General features: G+C 41.7%; 2 protein-coding genes across 4 annotated transcripts in view; one reads left to right on the top strand and one right to left on the bottom strand.

Annotated features, from left to right (window-relative positions):
• The window catches only part of LOC129011868 (nuclear pore complex-interacting protein family member B12-like), a 29,594-nt gene extending 23,501 nt beyond the window's left edge, over nt 1-6,093 (top strand). The window contains exon 11 of the mRNA XM_054447208.2: nt 5,803-6,093. Within this exon, the coding sequence (XP_054303183.2) occupies nt 5,803-6,093 (291 nt within the window). The remainder of the gene's footprint in view (nt 1-5,802) is intronic.
• LOC129011933 (mitochondrial intermediate peptidase-like) lies at nt 2,651-15,392 on the bottom strand. Of its 3 annotated transcripts, none has more exons than XM_063650609.1 (4): nt 14,798-15,392; nt 14,384-14,430; nt 11,684-11,857; nt 2,651-7,027 (listed from the first exon to the last, which is right to left on the bottom strand). In XM_063650609.1, exons 1-4 carry the CDS (start codon nt 15,270-15,272, stop codon nt 6,875-6,877), a joined length of 849 nt encoding a protein of 282 aa, XP_063506679.1. In that variant the 5' UTR covers nt 15,273-15,392; the 3' UTR covers nt 2,651-6,874. The 3 variants fall into 3 exon arrangements, with proteins under 3 accessions (XP_063506679.1, XP_063506680.1, XP_063506681.1); XM_063650611.1 differs by lacking the exon at nt 2,651-7,027 and adding an exon at nt 7,789-11,249; XM_063650610.1 differs by lacking the exon at nt 14,384-14,430 and having other exon boundaries at nt 5,174-7,027; nt 14,835-15,392.
• Nucleotides 15,393-17,283: the final 1,891 nt, after the last annotated feature.

Below are 17,283 nucleotides of genomic sequence, written 5' to 3'. Positions count from 1 at the left end.
TATGGCAGGACTTTGATACTGTAAATGATTTATGTTTTACCTTCATGTGTTTTACTATGACATCCAGAGTACCGGCCACTTTCTGTTCACCAAGTCCAATTAGCATAATGTCAACAACATAGTATACCAGCATGATATGTCAAGGTGACAGAGAGAAAGAGAATACATATAGCCTTGGGGAAAGACAGTGAATGTGTACTCATATCCTTTCTTAATGAGACAGAACTGATCTTGACCATGCTTGCTGAGGAGGTTCGAAGATGACTTGTTTGCCAGATGGATAGCCACAACCCAGCAACCAAAGGCTGTGCTGCTCTGTTCCAGTAAAGATACCACATCCAATTCGGTAGCACATACAATTGGGACTGCAACTTAGATAACGTTCCGGTAGTCTGCTGTTATTCATGAAAATCCACTTGTTTTTTGCAGAGACCATGTAGACGGACTGAATGGGGATATGATGAGGATGACCACCCCTGCATTTGCTAAGTTCTTGAGCGTGGCATCGATCTCAGCCATTCCACTGGAATAGGGTATTGCTTTGATTTGCTGTCTTAAGTGGGAATGGGCACTTTCTGGGTTTCCATTTGTTTCTTCCTTCCTGGTTCTTATTTCACAGGTCAGGAAGCAAAACGTGAGGGCTCTACCAGCTGCTCAGTCTATCCTTTCCAATTAAGCACACTGGAACTGAGGAAGCAACGACAGGGTGAGCCTTAACACCCTCATCATCACTGCTGAGCCTGCCTTGACAAGAACTCCATTTATCACCTGCCTCCATGATTTCCCATCCTAACTAGCTGTCATCATGGCATTTCAGGTTCTGCTGATGTCATTGTAAGGTTAGACCCTGTATACCCTGAAAACTCTGTATATTTCCATTTTCTTAGTGTAAAGTTACACAGGTCCCTTTGGGGGAAGGTTTGTGGCACTGCAGGGTTCTTTTTCAAGGCGGCCCAGCCTCCCCTTCAATCACTAGGCCAGGGGCCCGAGAACTGACTCAAATCTGGGAGCTAGGTGAGGGATTATCATTTTTCTTTTTGGCAGCAGACATCAGATTTCAGCTTACCTTCTCTTTAATATTTTTTCTGGTTACACAAGTCAAGAAATATTCACAGTGGGTACTCATCTATCTTTCCTCTAGAAATACCCTATGTGTACAACACGCTGGCTGGCACCTTGGCCTTGCTGCCATATGGTAGTCATATTCACTTTGTGGTGGTCATATTCACTTTGATGGCCAAATGCTGCGACTTGGCCTCTGCTACTCCAAAATATCTTCATCTTCAGTAATATTAGAGAGGTCAGTTCTGTGGCAGCATTTCCTACTGTGAACCATAGACCATGGAAGACAATCACTAGTGAGATTCCCAACAATGCTGGTGGCCCCTCACCAGTGAGTTTCTTGTTTTTGTACAAAGGGCATGTCCTCTTGGCCTCATAGGGAACAAGATCAGGGTCTCTGGTCTTGCATAATAAATCTTCCCTGGACTGTCTGACTCCTTCCTCAATACCATGCCATGGCAAATATGGCATCTTTCCCTCATTGACTATAGGCTGTCATCTTATCCAAGCTTCAAGAAACCTCTGACCAGCATTATTAGGATAGGCACAATTGTCCTTTTGAGGACAGTGAATTATAGGATAGAGTCAGTAGACCTTCCCTAGTCACTCTTATGTATAATATCCACACCTCCTGACCCAACACTCTCAAGATCCACTCCCATATGTGTTTCTCTGACTTCTCCTGGTAAGAATTAGGCCCTTCAACTCCTGATGAGTAAACCAGTCATCAAATACTTGGTGAAGAGCTTCCATCAACTGTCTTTGCAATGGGACTTCATGTCCTTCTCTGGGGTTTTGCAGATAATGGACCTTAACTAGTGGGCTGGAGGCAATGAGGGGATGTAAGGATGCATCTTGTGAAGGACAAAAGTCATCTTATGAGTAGTCCCCTCAGGTGAGGACTTCCTGTGGTACCCAGGTAATGGAAAACCACAAATCTGACTGGAGGTCTTGACATCCTTTATAGCAGTAGACCAAATGTTAGCTACATCTACCAACACTTCCAAAAGTTTTTATGGAACAAACAGACAAATACCAAATGCCAAGTAACCAAGTTAAAACACCTCACTTCCTTTAGGCGGTGCTGTCAGAAGCATGGTTCAATTCTCACTTTCAAGTTTGAGGTAACTCTAGACCCACACCCTGTCCTCCAAAACTGTAGAAAAAATACTGCGAAAGATGTCTTCTTCATGTTCCTCAAGGTAGTTATTCTCACTCAGAGAGTGGCAAGTACTTGGAATCTTCCTGATATTTTTTTCTCCTCCAGAGTTTTAGTGATGAAAGATGTTGGGAGAACACAGAATGCTAAGCCCCACAAATCTTGCTAGAGAGATCTCCTAGAGAAATCAGAATCTTTCAAGATTGTTTTAGAGAAATATGCTATCACTCTGACTCCATTCTAAAAATTCCCCTGTGACCCAGCTGGCCTGACAAACTAAATCATGATACTCTGCAAAACATACCCTTTCACACATGGATGCCCATGGCAATGTTTCCTAACCATTCATGAGTCATAAAACCTATGGCAGAAACCATTCTACATGTTCATCAAAACATTTCATTTTCCCTCTGGGCACCAGGAAAACTATTTTTTTTTTTTTTTTTTTTTTTTTACTTTTTCTAATCTAAGTGAGGCTATGTAAGGAGTTCTGCCCAATAAAATGTGGGCAAAATTGATGTCCTACAGAATTATCATCCACACTCTATGTCTGTTATCATTAGCTGTCAGGATGCAGAGTATCAAAAAAGGACTTTAACTTATTTATTTATTTTTCGAGACGAAGTATCACTTTGTCACCCAGGCTGGAATGCTGTAGCATGATCACAGCTCACTGCAACCTTGACCTCCCAGGTTCAAGCTATCCTCCCACCTCAGCCTCCCAAGTAGCTGACACTACAGTCGCATGCCACCACTCCCGGCTAATGTTTGTATTTTTTGTAAAGAGGAGGTTTCACCATGTTGCCTAAGCTGGCCTTGAACTCCTGGGCTCAAGTGATCTGCCTGTCTTGGCCTCCCAAAGTGCTGGATTACAGGCATGAGCCACCATGCCCAGCCCAAATGAAGAACTTGGAGTCCATGGTGAAAGGCAGAACCTCCCCAACTCAACTGAGCTGGTCATGAGTGAAAAGTACATCTTTAAGCCACACCTTTCAAATGGGTCAGCAAATTTGATAAATTTGGCAAATTTCAGCTATTCCCACCCACTACGTATACCTCTCTTACAATTTATAGTGTCTTCTCGTGTCCTTTGCTCCTATCAAACCTATCCTAACCAGCACCTATATTAAATATTTATTTCTACATTATGTAGTCTTCAGAGTTCTAGGGCGGTGTGTTCAAATGATGGGAATATTACACACCTGCACTGTCCAGCCACTAGCCACATCGAACTACTGAGTACTTGAAATGTGGCTAGTGTGGCCCAAGAACTGAACTTTAAATTGTACTTAATTTTAATTAATTCAAACTTAAATAGCCACATGTGGCTAGTGGCTACCACATGAAAGCATGCAGCTCTAGATGGGCATGAGCCTAGACAGGCAGAATAACTAGATTCTAAAGTAAGTTGGTAACTAGGGAATTAGCACTTACTATGGGAATTTAAAAGATGTGTTAAAATATATACTGGTGGGAAAGAACTTTAAGAAAAAGTGGTGGTTCTTAATGGTTTAAGAACCTTAATGGTCAAACATTTCTAAGAATGCTTGTCCCTGGGTAATATTTCTAACTGGTCAAGTCACAATTATTACGGAATGGATCTCCCCAGTATCGTTTCCCTATAGCTTCTATGTGCAGCATATTTATGCCCTGAGTGTATAATGTCTGGCCATAATGACACGAAAGGTTGGATTCTAGGGGTGGAATACATCAAGTCACTAGGATGTCACCAAGCCCACTGTGTGGGTTAAATGCTACAGACAGAGGGTTGTGCCACCCACTCCCCACCTTCCCTACCTCCCATCCTACCCAAAGCTTCAGCCAAAAGGAAGAAAATGCCTCCCACATGGCCATAGGCTGAAGTGCTGCCCCTCGGTGGCCAGAAGTCACTCAACATGCAGGCAAAGACGATGTTAACAATACAAAGAATCAGAAAAAGACTGAATTCCTTAGATCAATCTGTTTGGCTTCAAAAGCTAGAATCTCAAAAGTCTATCCCCTGCTGACTTTATTTTTCTTTCAACTTTTCAATGCCATTGCTCCTGCCTGAACAAAAGACAAGAAAGTCCAGTCTCATCCCAGAATAGACAGAAGAGCACAGAACAGACAGAGCTATACACCACTGCAGGACTAGAGATTATTCCTCATGCTGGGCAGGGTAGGGTAGAAAGAAGAGAATCCATCAAAGCAAGAGGTGGCTAATTCCCTCAACAAAACTAAATTAACAATATTAGCTCAAGTGAGGGAGCTGAATCTTCTCACGGTGTTAAACAGTTTGTTCTGTTTTATATATTAAAGACCCAAGTGTAGTTTATTGTTTTTATGGAGTTAAGTGAATTCACATGTTAAATTTAAAAGGTCAGGGGAGACAGGAGATTTTGTTTGTTTCTAGTATTATTTGGCAGAGTATAAAAGTCCCTGGACTTAGAATTGGAAGGCTTGGACTCAAATCCACACCCTTCCTGGTACCAGCCAAGTGCCCCTGGGCAATCACTCAACCCATCTCCTTCACTGGTGGTTGTGGCAGCCCTTCTCAAGCAGACTTGAGAGACCTTAGCTCCCTAACCCAGTGGTTCTCCAACTAGCGAGTGCTCAGAATCACCTGGAGGGTTGGTTAAAACAGCACTGGGACCAATCCCGAGTAGTCCTGGAATACAGCCTGAGAATTTGCCTTTCCAGCAAGTCCCCAGCCTGGTTGAATGCCATTCCCAGCCCACCCACCCCTGGCTCCACTTTCTCTTGTACTAGCTGATATCTGAGATTCCACCATCAAGAGCCCCAACCCAACTTAGCCGGGAAGCTTTACTCTTATTAAAAGGTACATACACGAAACAATATTAGCAGTTAGACTGTATCTTTCACATCTTATCCTTCTTTATCATTCCCGTGTCTCTCTTGCTGTATTGCCTGCACAAGTTCACATGTTTGAGGAATGAAACTTCAAACATAGTCTGTATCAAGAGGCTTTATTATTTTCTTTTTCCTCTCTCCCCGCTTTCCCCTAGAGCTTGGTCAAGGTGTCCTAATGGTCTAAAATGTCAAAAGAAAACTAGATGAGGAAAAAGTAATAGAAAATAACTCTATTATAAGCTTCCTTATAGTTCAGGTTCATCTCTTTCTTATAAGAACCACCCACCAGTTCCTACTCAGAGACTCAAGGATACTCCTGTTCCTCAGCTGGTTCACAATAAAAACACTGAAGATTCACATCAATCGAAGGGTTTCTGTTACCATTCACATGGGCCTTCCCAAATACTAGTGAAACAGAGGTAGTCATTACTCATCTAAAAACACTCAGCAAGAAGGGCCAGACTCCCACACATGGATCCCAGAAGTCAGGGAGAGAGTGAGTGTGGAGGCCTACCTCCTCCTAACCTGCTCACCCACGGAGCCATTCCATGGCAAAGGAATAGCAGCTCAGAGGCTGCCCGCACTGCCCTCACTGCAGAGGTTTAAGGAAATCTCCCAGTATGTTTTATGTTGGAAGACCCTGAGATAAAGCCCATATTTCAGTCTGTATTTGTCCTCCCACAAAATGAAGAGTGCTTGTCCATGAGACCAGCCCATGTCTAATTCGGCAGGACACAGCGTGCAGAGCGCCTCGAGCAGGCAGCCCACTGCTGACTCCTTTCCAGGGGCCTTTCCCCGAGAGGCAAAGCTTTCTCCCAGGGAGTCCTCACTTTCAGCCCTGTCAGCATGCCCAGTGCCTGCACTCTGCAGGGCCCAGTTCTATCCCATTACGCAAGTTGGTTTTCAGCGGCTATGGGAAAGTCACACACGATTGTGCCAAGGTGAACAAATGTTGGCGACCTGGGGAAAAGCAGCAGCTGCACATCCTGAAGCATTGGGTCTTCCAAGGAAGCCTCGTCTAACCAGAAAAGCCATCACTCTCCTCCTCCAACAATTTCTGATATAGGAAATCGTCTTATCGTGTTACCCCCTTTTCCCTGTTGTAAATCCATGCTGGCGAGCCCAGGCCTCGCTCTATACACTGCCTGGCATGGTGCCATGCAGCTAAGTGTGTTGGAATACAGCGCTGTCCACCATTCAGTTATTTTAACAAGCACTATGGAGCTCTCATAAGTGGCTTAAAAACATTTACATTTACCCCAAAATCACTTTAAAATAATTCACTCCATCACAGCCTCAGCCAGAGCCTGCTCCAGCTCTCCCACAGACTTTTACAGGAGGCCTCCCCTAATTCCAACTCCACGGGGGCTACAAGGACACTGTTTATAGAGCATTTTGGCTTCTCGCCCTGTGGCCCACAGCCATCGATGCAACAGCAATTTCATCCAGCGATAATCTAGTAAGTCCAATTTGCCACTAGGACACTAAAAAGCCCTTATTTAAGGTAAGTGATAATGGTGATGACAAGAATCCTGGGTGTCTGTCATCTCAGATTATCAAGTGACACCTTTACATTGATCTCATTTAACCGTCACAAGGACCCTGAGGCAGGGTTAACTTTATGACCCCATTTACAGACAAGGAAATGACTGAGAGAACAGACGACCAGCCCTGAGGCCCAGTGCCCGCCTGCGAGGTGAGCCAATGGCCTGTCCTGAGCCCTCCCTCCGGCCACCCCTGGTCACACACACCTCCCACCCTGCTGGGCGGGGGACAAGCGCTATGGACAAAACTGCCTACGGCTCAAGTCCATGCGACCGGATCACCCAGGACTTGGCATGGAGGTGGGGAGGGGAACAGCACGTACTTCTCCACCATGGTGCCAATACTTCTACAAGCTTCTTCCGCAGCTTCTCTGAATGCTGGCTCAGGGTGAGCGATTTTCACAAAATCAGCCTAATAAAGGGGAAAGACGAAACCAAAAGGGAATTTGATGGGAAGCTTTCTTCCAGGATCTGGGGGCGAAAATGAAAACTGGGTTTTAAGAGGTGCCATTGGCTTGGCCTATGCATTTCCATTATTGACTTTTTCCTAAGCGAGTAAAGCAAAGCAGCTTCTTTCTGAACATTTAATTGTTATTCCTTGAAACCAAGTTTGTTTCATTCCAAAAAAAAAAATTTTATTAACTTTGTTTCAGAAAAGTTTTTCTCCTTCAAATATAAACACCAAGCAAAATCTTCCTAACCCTTTATTAAATCAAAAGAGCAGACATTGGTTTCAAATATTCTACAACTTTCTGGCTAAAATTCTTTGCAGTATGGTTCTCACAGGTTAACCTACCTCCAGAAAACAACTCTTAAAGGCTTGTTTTCTTTAACTGACACATAGTATAGTTTCAAAACTCATTTAACTACACTTTAGTCTATAACTACGTTCTAGTCTTTGTGCAGAAAACAAAGGCACAGTCTCTTTATAATTCTTTTAATAAAATATGAGTTCAGTCTCCATGTAATACTGTGTACAACTACTACTGCTGCTGCTACTTAAATCATTAGAAATTAAAATGAGCAACAACTTTTTTAAAAGATAAAATGATGTAAAACTAACTTTTCATTTTCATGTCAATTGTAACAAAAAGCAGAGAAACTACAAAACACTACATATTTTATTTGCCAAGAAGATGTGTGACTATAACATGAAATAAAATCACCACAAGGTAAAATTTCCTAATTTTATTATCAAATAGTTTTTAATGCCAAAACATTTAAATCCATAGTTTGGTATATTTGTTGTAAGAATTGGTAACGATAAAATAACATTAGTACCAAAGTATCTGAAAAATGAGTTATGTAAATTTACATTTTTTTTTTTACAAATTACTAATCTACATGTTGTGAATTTATAATAATATTAAAATTCAAAACACTAGCATACATATTAAAAATTTGTAATAGTGATGAGGAAAACAGTTCTGTTACACAAAAACTGTGTTGAAAACAAAGAAAACAAAATGACTATTTGGTGAAAAAGTTTATAAAACGATTGCCTTATAATAGTACTAACATTACTGATAGGTAATATCTTAAAAATTCAAAAAGGAGAAAGGTTCTTTTTTACCCAGAGAACTACATATATAAATCACAGTTTTTTTTTAAGTTTTCAAAATGAGATATTATACATAATATTAAAAATGTCAAAATAAGACAAAATATAGGGTACAGAAGTTAAAATATTTTAGTGAAGACCAAAAGCAAAAATGTAGAAAAAAATCCTAGAATACTGATTAAGATGAAGACTAAGACAACAAATACACAGTAAATTCTGGGATTTGTGACAGCCACACCAACAGTCACCCCTCAGTATCAGTGGGCAATGGTTAGATCTTCCCACAGATACCCAAATCCACAGATGCTCAAGTCTCTGATATAAAATGGTGTAGTACTTGCATATAACCGACACACAGCACACCCCATACATCGAATCATATAACCGACACACAGCACAACCCATACATTGAATCGTCTCTAGATTACTTGTAATACCTAGTGAATGTAAATAATATGTAAATAGCTGTTACATTGTATTGTTTCATGGAACAGTGACAAGGAAAAAAGTCTGTACATGTTCAGCATCAATGCAATTTTTTTTTCCAAATATTTTTGATCCAAGATTGGTTGACTCCACAGATGCCCAAATCTGGAGGGTTGACTGCACTTGAATAGTGAAATTCACTGACACAGATTTTCCTTTTCTGATTTCAGTGACACAATTAGGTGAACAGGGTATGAAACCTCCTTTGGAGCAGTGCATTTCCACGGCTCCCCCATCATTCAAAGACGCATTTCCTATGCACATACTGGAGGCACAGAACAAAAACCCAGTACAACAGAACTACCCAGAACCTGCAACTTCACTCCAGAGAAAAACCCTTTACAATAAGATACTTTATCGGCTTCCTTAAGAGCGGGAAGCTTGTGGTGAACATATAATCATCTGAAAGGTGTTAATGCTCAAGTCAGGTGTATGGGTGGAAGGAAATTTTCCAAAAAAGGAAAAAAAAAAAAGATGGGGAGGAGTTATGCTGGGTGAAAGAAGTCAGTCAAAGGTATACAGGATTCCACTTATGTGACATTCTAGAAAAGGCAAAACTATAGGGAGAGAGAACAGATCAGTGGTTGCCAGAGGTTAGTGGGGAGGGGTGGGTGTGACTATACAGGGAGATTTTTGGATGTTGATGGAATAGCTTTGTATCCTGATTGTGGTGAGGGCTGCACAAATTTACACGAGTTAAAATGCATAGAACTGTACCATCCTCCAACAGAAGTCAATTTTACTGTATAATAATTTTAAAAACAAGTACATTTTTTTTAAAGATGGAGAGGCTAACAAACTTTGCAACCTTTCCAGGTAAGGGTCCATGAGACCTGAGCAGCCAGCCAGCCCTGAAATGGTTGGAACAGGAGAAAGAAGAGGAGCTCGACCTGGGCTGGCAGCCCAACTGCACCACATGCTGGCCAGGTGACAGTGGGGCACATCCCTTCATCACCCAGTGCCTTTCTTCCCTCTTGTGAAAATGGAGATATGCTGAGAAGGTTACCTCAGCTCATCCAGGTAAACCTTCTTCAGCTAACTAGGCTATAGAAATGGACCACAGCCTAAATTTTCAAAAACAAGTTAATGCCAGAGTATAAACTCCATTAAGTCAGAGATTGTGTCTGTTTCATTCCTGCATGTATCCCTGGTGCCTAGACAGTGTCTGGCACACAGTAGGTGCTCAACATTGACTGACTGTGAGGGAAAAACCTATGTAGTTTAATACTATGTAGACAAGATCATAAATGATCACTATTTAAATTGTGTGTGCCGCTTTCCTTGACATGAGTAACCAAGAGTCGGCTCCTTCAGGCTGACAGAAAATCTTGCTTCCTGGAAATGAGCAAATCAAAGAGATATCTGCACTTCCATGTTTGTTGCAGCTCTGTTCACAACATCCAAGATGAGGAAGCAACCCACGTGTCCATGAACAGATGAATGGACAAAGAAAATGTGGTACTTACAATAGAGTGCTATTCAGCTATAAAAAAGAATGAGATTATTGCCAGGCGTGGTGGCTCACACCTGTAATCCCAGCACTTTGGGAGGCAGAGGTGGGTGGATCACGAGGTCAGGAGATCGAGACCATCCATCCTGGCCAACATGGTGAAACCCTGTCTCTACTAAAAATACAAAAAATTTAGTTGGGCATGGTGGCGCATGTCTGTAATCCCAGCTACTTGGGAGGCTGAGAGAGGGGAACTGCTTGGAACTCAGGAGGTGGAGGTTGAGCTTGGACTGCACCATTGTACTCTAGCCTGGGCAACAAGAATAAAACTCCATCTCAAAAAAAAAAAAAGAATGAGATTGTGTCATTTGCAACAACATGGATGGTCATTATGTTAAGTGAAATAAGTCAGGCACAGAAAGACAAACATCACATGTTCTCACTCATTTGTGGGACCTAAAAATAGATACAATTGAATCATGGAAATAAAGAGTAGAAGGATGGTTACCAGAGGCTGGGTAGGGTAGCAGGGTGGTATGGGGGAGGTGGGGATGGCTAATGGGTACAAAAAAACAGGAAGAATGACTAAGACCTACTATTTGATAGCACAACAGGGTGACTACAGTCAATAATAATTTAATTGTAGATTTTAAAATAACAAAGAGTACAATTGGATTGTTTGTAACACAAGGGATAAATGCTTGAGGGGATGGATACCCCATTTTCCCTGATGTCATTAGTATGCATTGCATGCCTCTATCAAAACATCTCATGTACCTCATGAATATATACATGTACCCACAAAAATTAAAAATAAAATAAAAAGAAAAAGAAAATTTTGCTATCTCAGCAATGGATTTCCTAGTTGGTGAAGAGATCTAGGTATACACTTCTATTTCAAATTTAAAATGTTAAAAAAAAAAAGACTTTATAATCATTTTGATGTGAAAACTTGGTTTTTAATTAAAAAAAAAAAAAAGCATTCCTGAAAAGGTTTATTAAAACTGGTTTTCACACCTCTTCTGAAAAAGAAGTGGCTCACACTTATAATCCCAGCACTTTGGGAGGCCAAGGCAGGAAGTTCACTTGGGGCTAGGAGTTCAAGACCAGCCCGGGCAACACAGGGAGATGCTGTCTCTATTAAAAAAAAAAAAAAAAAGATAAAGAGGAATTTTGTTGTAAATGCACACATAAAGTGTTCTTAGAATTTTGGCAGAAGCTTTCATAAATAAAGAATCTCTGTCAAATGAATATATATGTAAATATGTATTACCCAAATATAGCAAATATTTGCCATATTAGTAATCATTCATTCATTATATATTACAGGTATATTTTATTAAATATACATATTAAAGTACAAGTTCTAAATGTCACCTTTTCCTATAACATTTTCCCATTCCTAATGACGTATTTCATCACAAAAAATTATACCCAATGGATCTCAAATAGTTTCAGACATTTTTAACTTTATAATCTAATATTAATAGTAAACAACAAAGGATAAATTTCACTTAAATTTTAACAGGTTGAAAGAGAGGTAGCTTCAAGTCTGAGGCAAAGCATCTTACCAAGTCGGCCACTCTGCACAAGGAATCCGAGAGCTCATCGAAGATCAGCACGGTCTGGGGCCCAGGTGGGGTGGAACACGCACGGCCCACAAGCAATTCTGTCTTTCTGAAGGCTTTTTCTTGTGCAGCATGAAATCCTTCCGGGGCACTCAGCTCAGGAACTCCAAAAAGACCCTTAGAACCAAAGAATACGTCTCATTTATAACCAAAATTCAAAATTGTGCTTTTTTTATATTTACTAAAATTACTTTTATCATAAAGGAGATCTTGGCTTTCATTGGTGTATCATGTTATACCTGTGATCACGGATACCACTATCATACTCCTCATATCACCCCACATACATTACACCAAAAATGATTTCAGAACATCATTTTTCTTCCATTTTTTTTTTGAGACAGAGTCCCACACTGTCACCCAGGCTGGAGTGCAGTGGCGTGATTTCAGCTCACTGCAACCTCCGCCTCCCGAGTTCAAGCGATTCTCCTGCCTCAGCCTCCTGAGTAGCTGGGATTATAGGTATGCACCACCACGCCCGGCTAATTTTTGTATTTTTAGTAGAGACGGGGTTTCACCATGTTGGTCAGACTGGTCTCGAACTCCTGACCTCAGGTGATCCGCCCGCCTCAGCCTCCCAAAGTGCTGGGATTACAGGCTTGAGCCACTGCGCCTGGCCAATTTTTTTTCAATTTTTAATTATTTTCCAAAAAACAAAAACTGAATGGTATGGGTTCAAAATCAGCTCTGTCACTTCTACAGAACCTAAGAGTGGCCACAAGGATTAAATGAAATTATATATATATAGATAGATAGATATAAAGCAGTGTTTGGCACAGAGCATTTACAGATGTTAGCCATAATTATTATTAGCTTATAACCCTGGTCATGTTATTTCTCCTCCTAGGCCTCATATTTTTTTCATCATGTACAATGGGAATGATGATACATACCTTATAGCATGGACACAGGTACTAAGTATATGTAAAGTACTAACAACAGCATCTGACACAGTGAGATCTCAGTACATAGTACCAATTATTCTACAACTACCAAATAGAGAGGACGAGTTGACTATCAAGCAACAGATATTTTAGAAAAATTTAATGAACATATTAAAATCATAGGCTGAAACTGGGAGCAAATTGTATACGTTCCAAAGACATTTCAATATCTTGATAAAAACAAAAATCACTGATCTAATGGGAATGACCATTCTCTTGTTACCTATTCAATCACACTTGTTAGCACACTCTGGAAGGCAGGGAAAGAAAGCATTTAATATGCACCTACGGCATACCATGAAGTGTGCCTGCTACTTTACGTAGGTTCTCATTTAAATCACACAATCCTACACAACAGAGTATCATTTTTTATAGATCAGGATACATGCTTTAAGAGGTTAGAAAAAACTTGTTTGAGGTCACAAATTAATATTGGGAAAGACAGAACTCGAACCCGCTCTGTACATCTGTAAAGCCCACACTTTTCCATACTTTTCTATTACAACTTATCTGTTTGAAAGTCTTCTCTCCTGAAAAGGTGAGCTTCCAGACCCAAGAGCCCTGCCCTTCATTTCTTTAACTAGCTATCCAATAGACCGTCTAACACAGGGGGGAACTCAACGGAAGAAACAAATGACCGGAGCAGACGCTAGGCTTTGTTAATTCACTTTGTAGGTGCTTAACACATAGATTTTCAGAAATACCAACAGGTAAACCTTCAGGCCTGACAAGCCCTACTGTTGCTACAAGAAGGGATGGATGAAGTTAAGCTAGTAATCGCTCTTCAAAATATATTACAAATTAAAAAAAAAAAAAAGAAAGTCAGTGGGGGAGAAAGCAGAATCAGGACCAAACACAAACGTCATCTTTATACTGATTTAATCTGATTCAAGCACAGACTACTTCCACTTCCCAGTACAAGCTGCCCATATTGCTCTCGGGAATTCTAACTCTCGGATTACCAGTGACCCTAATGCTAAAAAACTGAATAAACCTTTCTTTCCAAGGCAAAAACCAACTCTAAAATTTGAAAATCAGTGCCCAATATCATATACAAAAGAGAAAAATAAAGCTAAAATTAGTTATATCTCATCCACCCAAAATCAGGCTTCCCCTCACGTCTTTCTGCTCAGCGCCTACAAGCAGTTCTCACACCAACTATGTTCATATCAACACTACATACCCTTAAGGAAGGTGGTGTAGCAAATTTCACACAAAATAATTTTAAAATCGACAAAGCTGATAACGGAGATAAAACAAGAATTATACACCCTTTAGCTCAGTGCAACAATACCCCAGACTCCTCTTTATAAGGCAATACAGTATAATGAAAGGCAAAAATAAAAGTAATCCTTAACTAAAATGGACAAAATGTACAAAATGTACAAACTCCAAGTAGAACATGCATCAGTAAGTCCTTTCCAACCTTGCCTTCCTCTCACCTTTCATTCGCTCACTGAACAATTACTGAGGCCTACTGAATGCCAGGTACGACACTAGGCATGGTACATATAAATAAGAAGCAAACAATGCAATCTAGTGACTTCCTGGGGTAAGAAATCAAAGTGGCCAATTCCATGGCACTATACGAAGTCAGACTCGTCTCAACAGAGTTTTGTGTTTCAAAACAAGAAAGCCCAAAGCTTTGAAATAAATTAACAGGTGACAGAATTTCAGGTATCAATTAAATTACCATTACTTGACTGCAGGCAGCCTTGTCCTTGGAAAAAGACCACGTGATGACGCCTGTGAAGGCACAGGGATAAAGAGGCCTCTTAAGACAGGCCTGTAGCGGTGAAGCTAAAGGGCTTTAGCCGGGGTGCCGCTGAGTGTAGGCAGAGGGCGGGTCCTGGCAGGCCGAATTCACCGCCACTGCCAGGACGAACTATTCAGATTCACGTGGAGCAAGGGGCTAACGCAGGCATTTCCTAGATCCAACACTCTGGGGAGGAGACCACTAAACCCGGCCCCTCATAGCAGAGGTGACCTTGCCTGTCACTGAGAGCGCACACAAGACCCCACTATACAAGTTGGGTTCGCTGCCCGCCTCCTCCCAGGCCCAAACAATCTCGCTCTGAGTGTCGCTGGCCGCGCGGAGCAGGGGCCGGCTTACTTTGGGGACCTAGGGGAGCTCCTCCTGCGCCACTCACTCCGCGCTCGCCAAACGGGTCCAAGCTACTGCCCTGGAACTTGACATTGAATGACATCGAAGGCGGCGCCCACCGGAGGCGAGCTGGTGCTGACCCTTCGGGCCGGATCCCGGCTTCAAGGCTGCCCCGGCCCGCCGCCTGCGCCGCAGAGGCGCTGCTCTGGCTGCGAAGCCGCCCAGCTTTCCGCCCAGCTTTCTGCCCAGCTTTCCGGCGCACAGCGTGGTGTCCCGGAGCAGTCCTTTCCTCCACGGTTAGAACCCTGTCCTGGGCGCAGCAACTTTTACCTGGAGCGCGCGTTCTGCGTTTCCAAGGCAGCGGCCCACGCTGCCCCACGTGACGGCCCTGCTTCCGGGTCTGGGCGCCGCCTCGACTTGGGCACGTGGACGTCCGGAGAGCAAGAGCCTGGCTCCCATGCTTTCTCCGCCACCATCGCGGCATAGCGCCTCCTGTCTCTAGAGTAAAGAAAGGCTAGGGTTGCGCTTCCCTCCTGCCGTGACTGGGGGCGCGGGGGCAGGCAATATCATGACATAATCGAATTCCAGTGGACATTATTTTTTGAGAGATGGTAGGTAGGTACTTGAGTAAACAAGAAATGCCCACCATAGGCCTGAGGGAGAAGTTTCCCTTTTAACCTACCCTCTTGGTAAATTCATCCTGCACTTCTAACTCTGGTTTCTCTGTCGGATAACTTGTTTTTACTCTTGCGTAGCTCATTTAAAAATTTTAGATGGGAAATAGTGAAGGCAGTCTAATGGGATTTTCCCTGCAGGGTTTCAGACTTGCGTGGGACCCATGATCCCTTTCTTCCTTCCCCTTTCTCTCTTTTGGAATGGACTGTCTGTCCTATGCCTGCCCCTGGCCCCCACTGTCTTTTAAAAGCGAATTAACTTGTCTGGTTTCACAGGATCACACATGGAGAGAAATTTTGCCACAGGATGAATCACAGTAGGCCTCCTCTGTAACTTAAATGATGTAGATGGTGAGAAGAGTTGATGTGGAAAGTGTTAAAACTTTTGGAAATGTTGACATGGGGGGAAAATGTATTTTGCACAAGCGAAGGAAATCAACTTTGGGAATCAGAGGGCAGATTGTTACGGGTTGAGCTGTGTCTCCCCAAAAAGGTGATGAAGTCCTAACCCTCAGTACCTGTAAATGTGACCTTATTTGAAAATAGGGAGTTTGCAGATATGATTAAGATGGGTCATACTAGATTAGGGAAGCTGTCCTTGTAAGAAGAGGAAAATTTGGCTGATACAGGAGGAGGACAGCCACCTGAAGATGGAGGCGGGGACTGGAGTGATGCTGCCACCAGCTGCCAGAAGCTGGAAGCAGCAAGGCCGGATCCTCCCGTAGCCCCTTTGGAGGGAGCACGGCTCAGCTGCTGCGATGATCTCAAACTTCCAGCCTACAGAACTGTGAGAAAGTCCATTTCTGTTGTTTAAAGCCTCCCAGTTTGTGTACTTTATTAGGGAAATCCTAGAAAACAAATAGAGATTCAAGTCTTATTATTTTAATAAGATATTGATTTGTTGGCCCACAGTTTGAAAAGATGCTGAATTACGGGAAGGACAATCAGTAGTTCTAATGTTCGGATATAATCAGAAAAATTAACCTCTTATTCCCCAGAATTTCTAAACCAATAGGACTCAAGACAAATGAATGTGATCATAGGTTAGAGTGTGAATGAAATTTACATTATGTATATACGTAGAAGAGCTGGATATATAATTGTTTCGTTTTTATGTAATACCAAATTATATTTCAGAGAGACTTCTTTTTGTGTTTCTTGGAAACTTAGACAAGTTATTTTAGAAAAATCCTAGTGATTTTTTTCTCTTCACCCACTCCCTTCTCACTAAAAAAGAATTGTTTCATTGTCATGAAAATTAAATCTAGAATCCTAAAAAAAAAATCAGAATTCTTTTTTAACCACTCATTTCAAAATTACTAAAAACACTAAAATTATCAGATTTTATTGAACTCATAATTAAGCAGCTGATCATTTGGTAAACCTTGGATAAACTATTTTGCTGGTTTTACTAAACTTTTTGAGATACTGTTTCAAAAGAGAAAATATAAAGAACATAAGCATAATCCCAATTAGAAGAGTCAACAGGTAATGCTTTCTGATGCAGGTACAGTTCAATCATTCTAATTCTAAATTACGAACCCTTTCGAGTCTGGCAGAAGAAAATAAATTGCCAGTGCATTTTCCTTTTTCTGCTTCAATTTTTAAATTATCAGGTACAAAGAGGATTTTTTTCTCTTTATCTTTAAAGATGTTCTCTTTTTCTTTTCAAAATTCGTTCTCTGTGTTTCAGGTGCAGCAGTTTTTCCTCTTAGCCTTCGCATGTTAGTTGAGCCCATCAGTCCCAGACTTCTCGGACCCTGAGAGAACTTACGGTTCTTGTTCCAGTAGAAGAAAATAGCTAATCATTTGTTTGATTTG

This window comes from Pongo pygmaeus, chromosome 14, assembly GCF_028885625.2.
Source record: "Pongo pygmaeus isolate AG05252 chromosome 14, NHGRI_mPonPyg2-v2.0_pri, whole genome shotgun sequence".
NCBI classification, from domain to species: Eukaryota; Metazoa; Chordata; class Mammalia; order Primates; family Hominidae; genus Pongo; species Pongo pygmaeus.
This window is presented reverse-complemented; position numbering and strand designations above follow the sequence as displayed.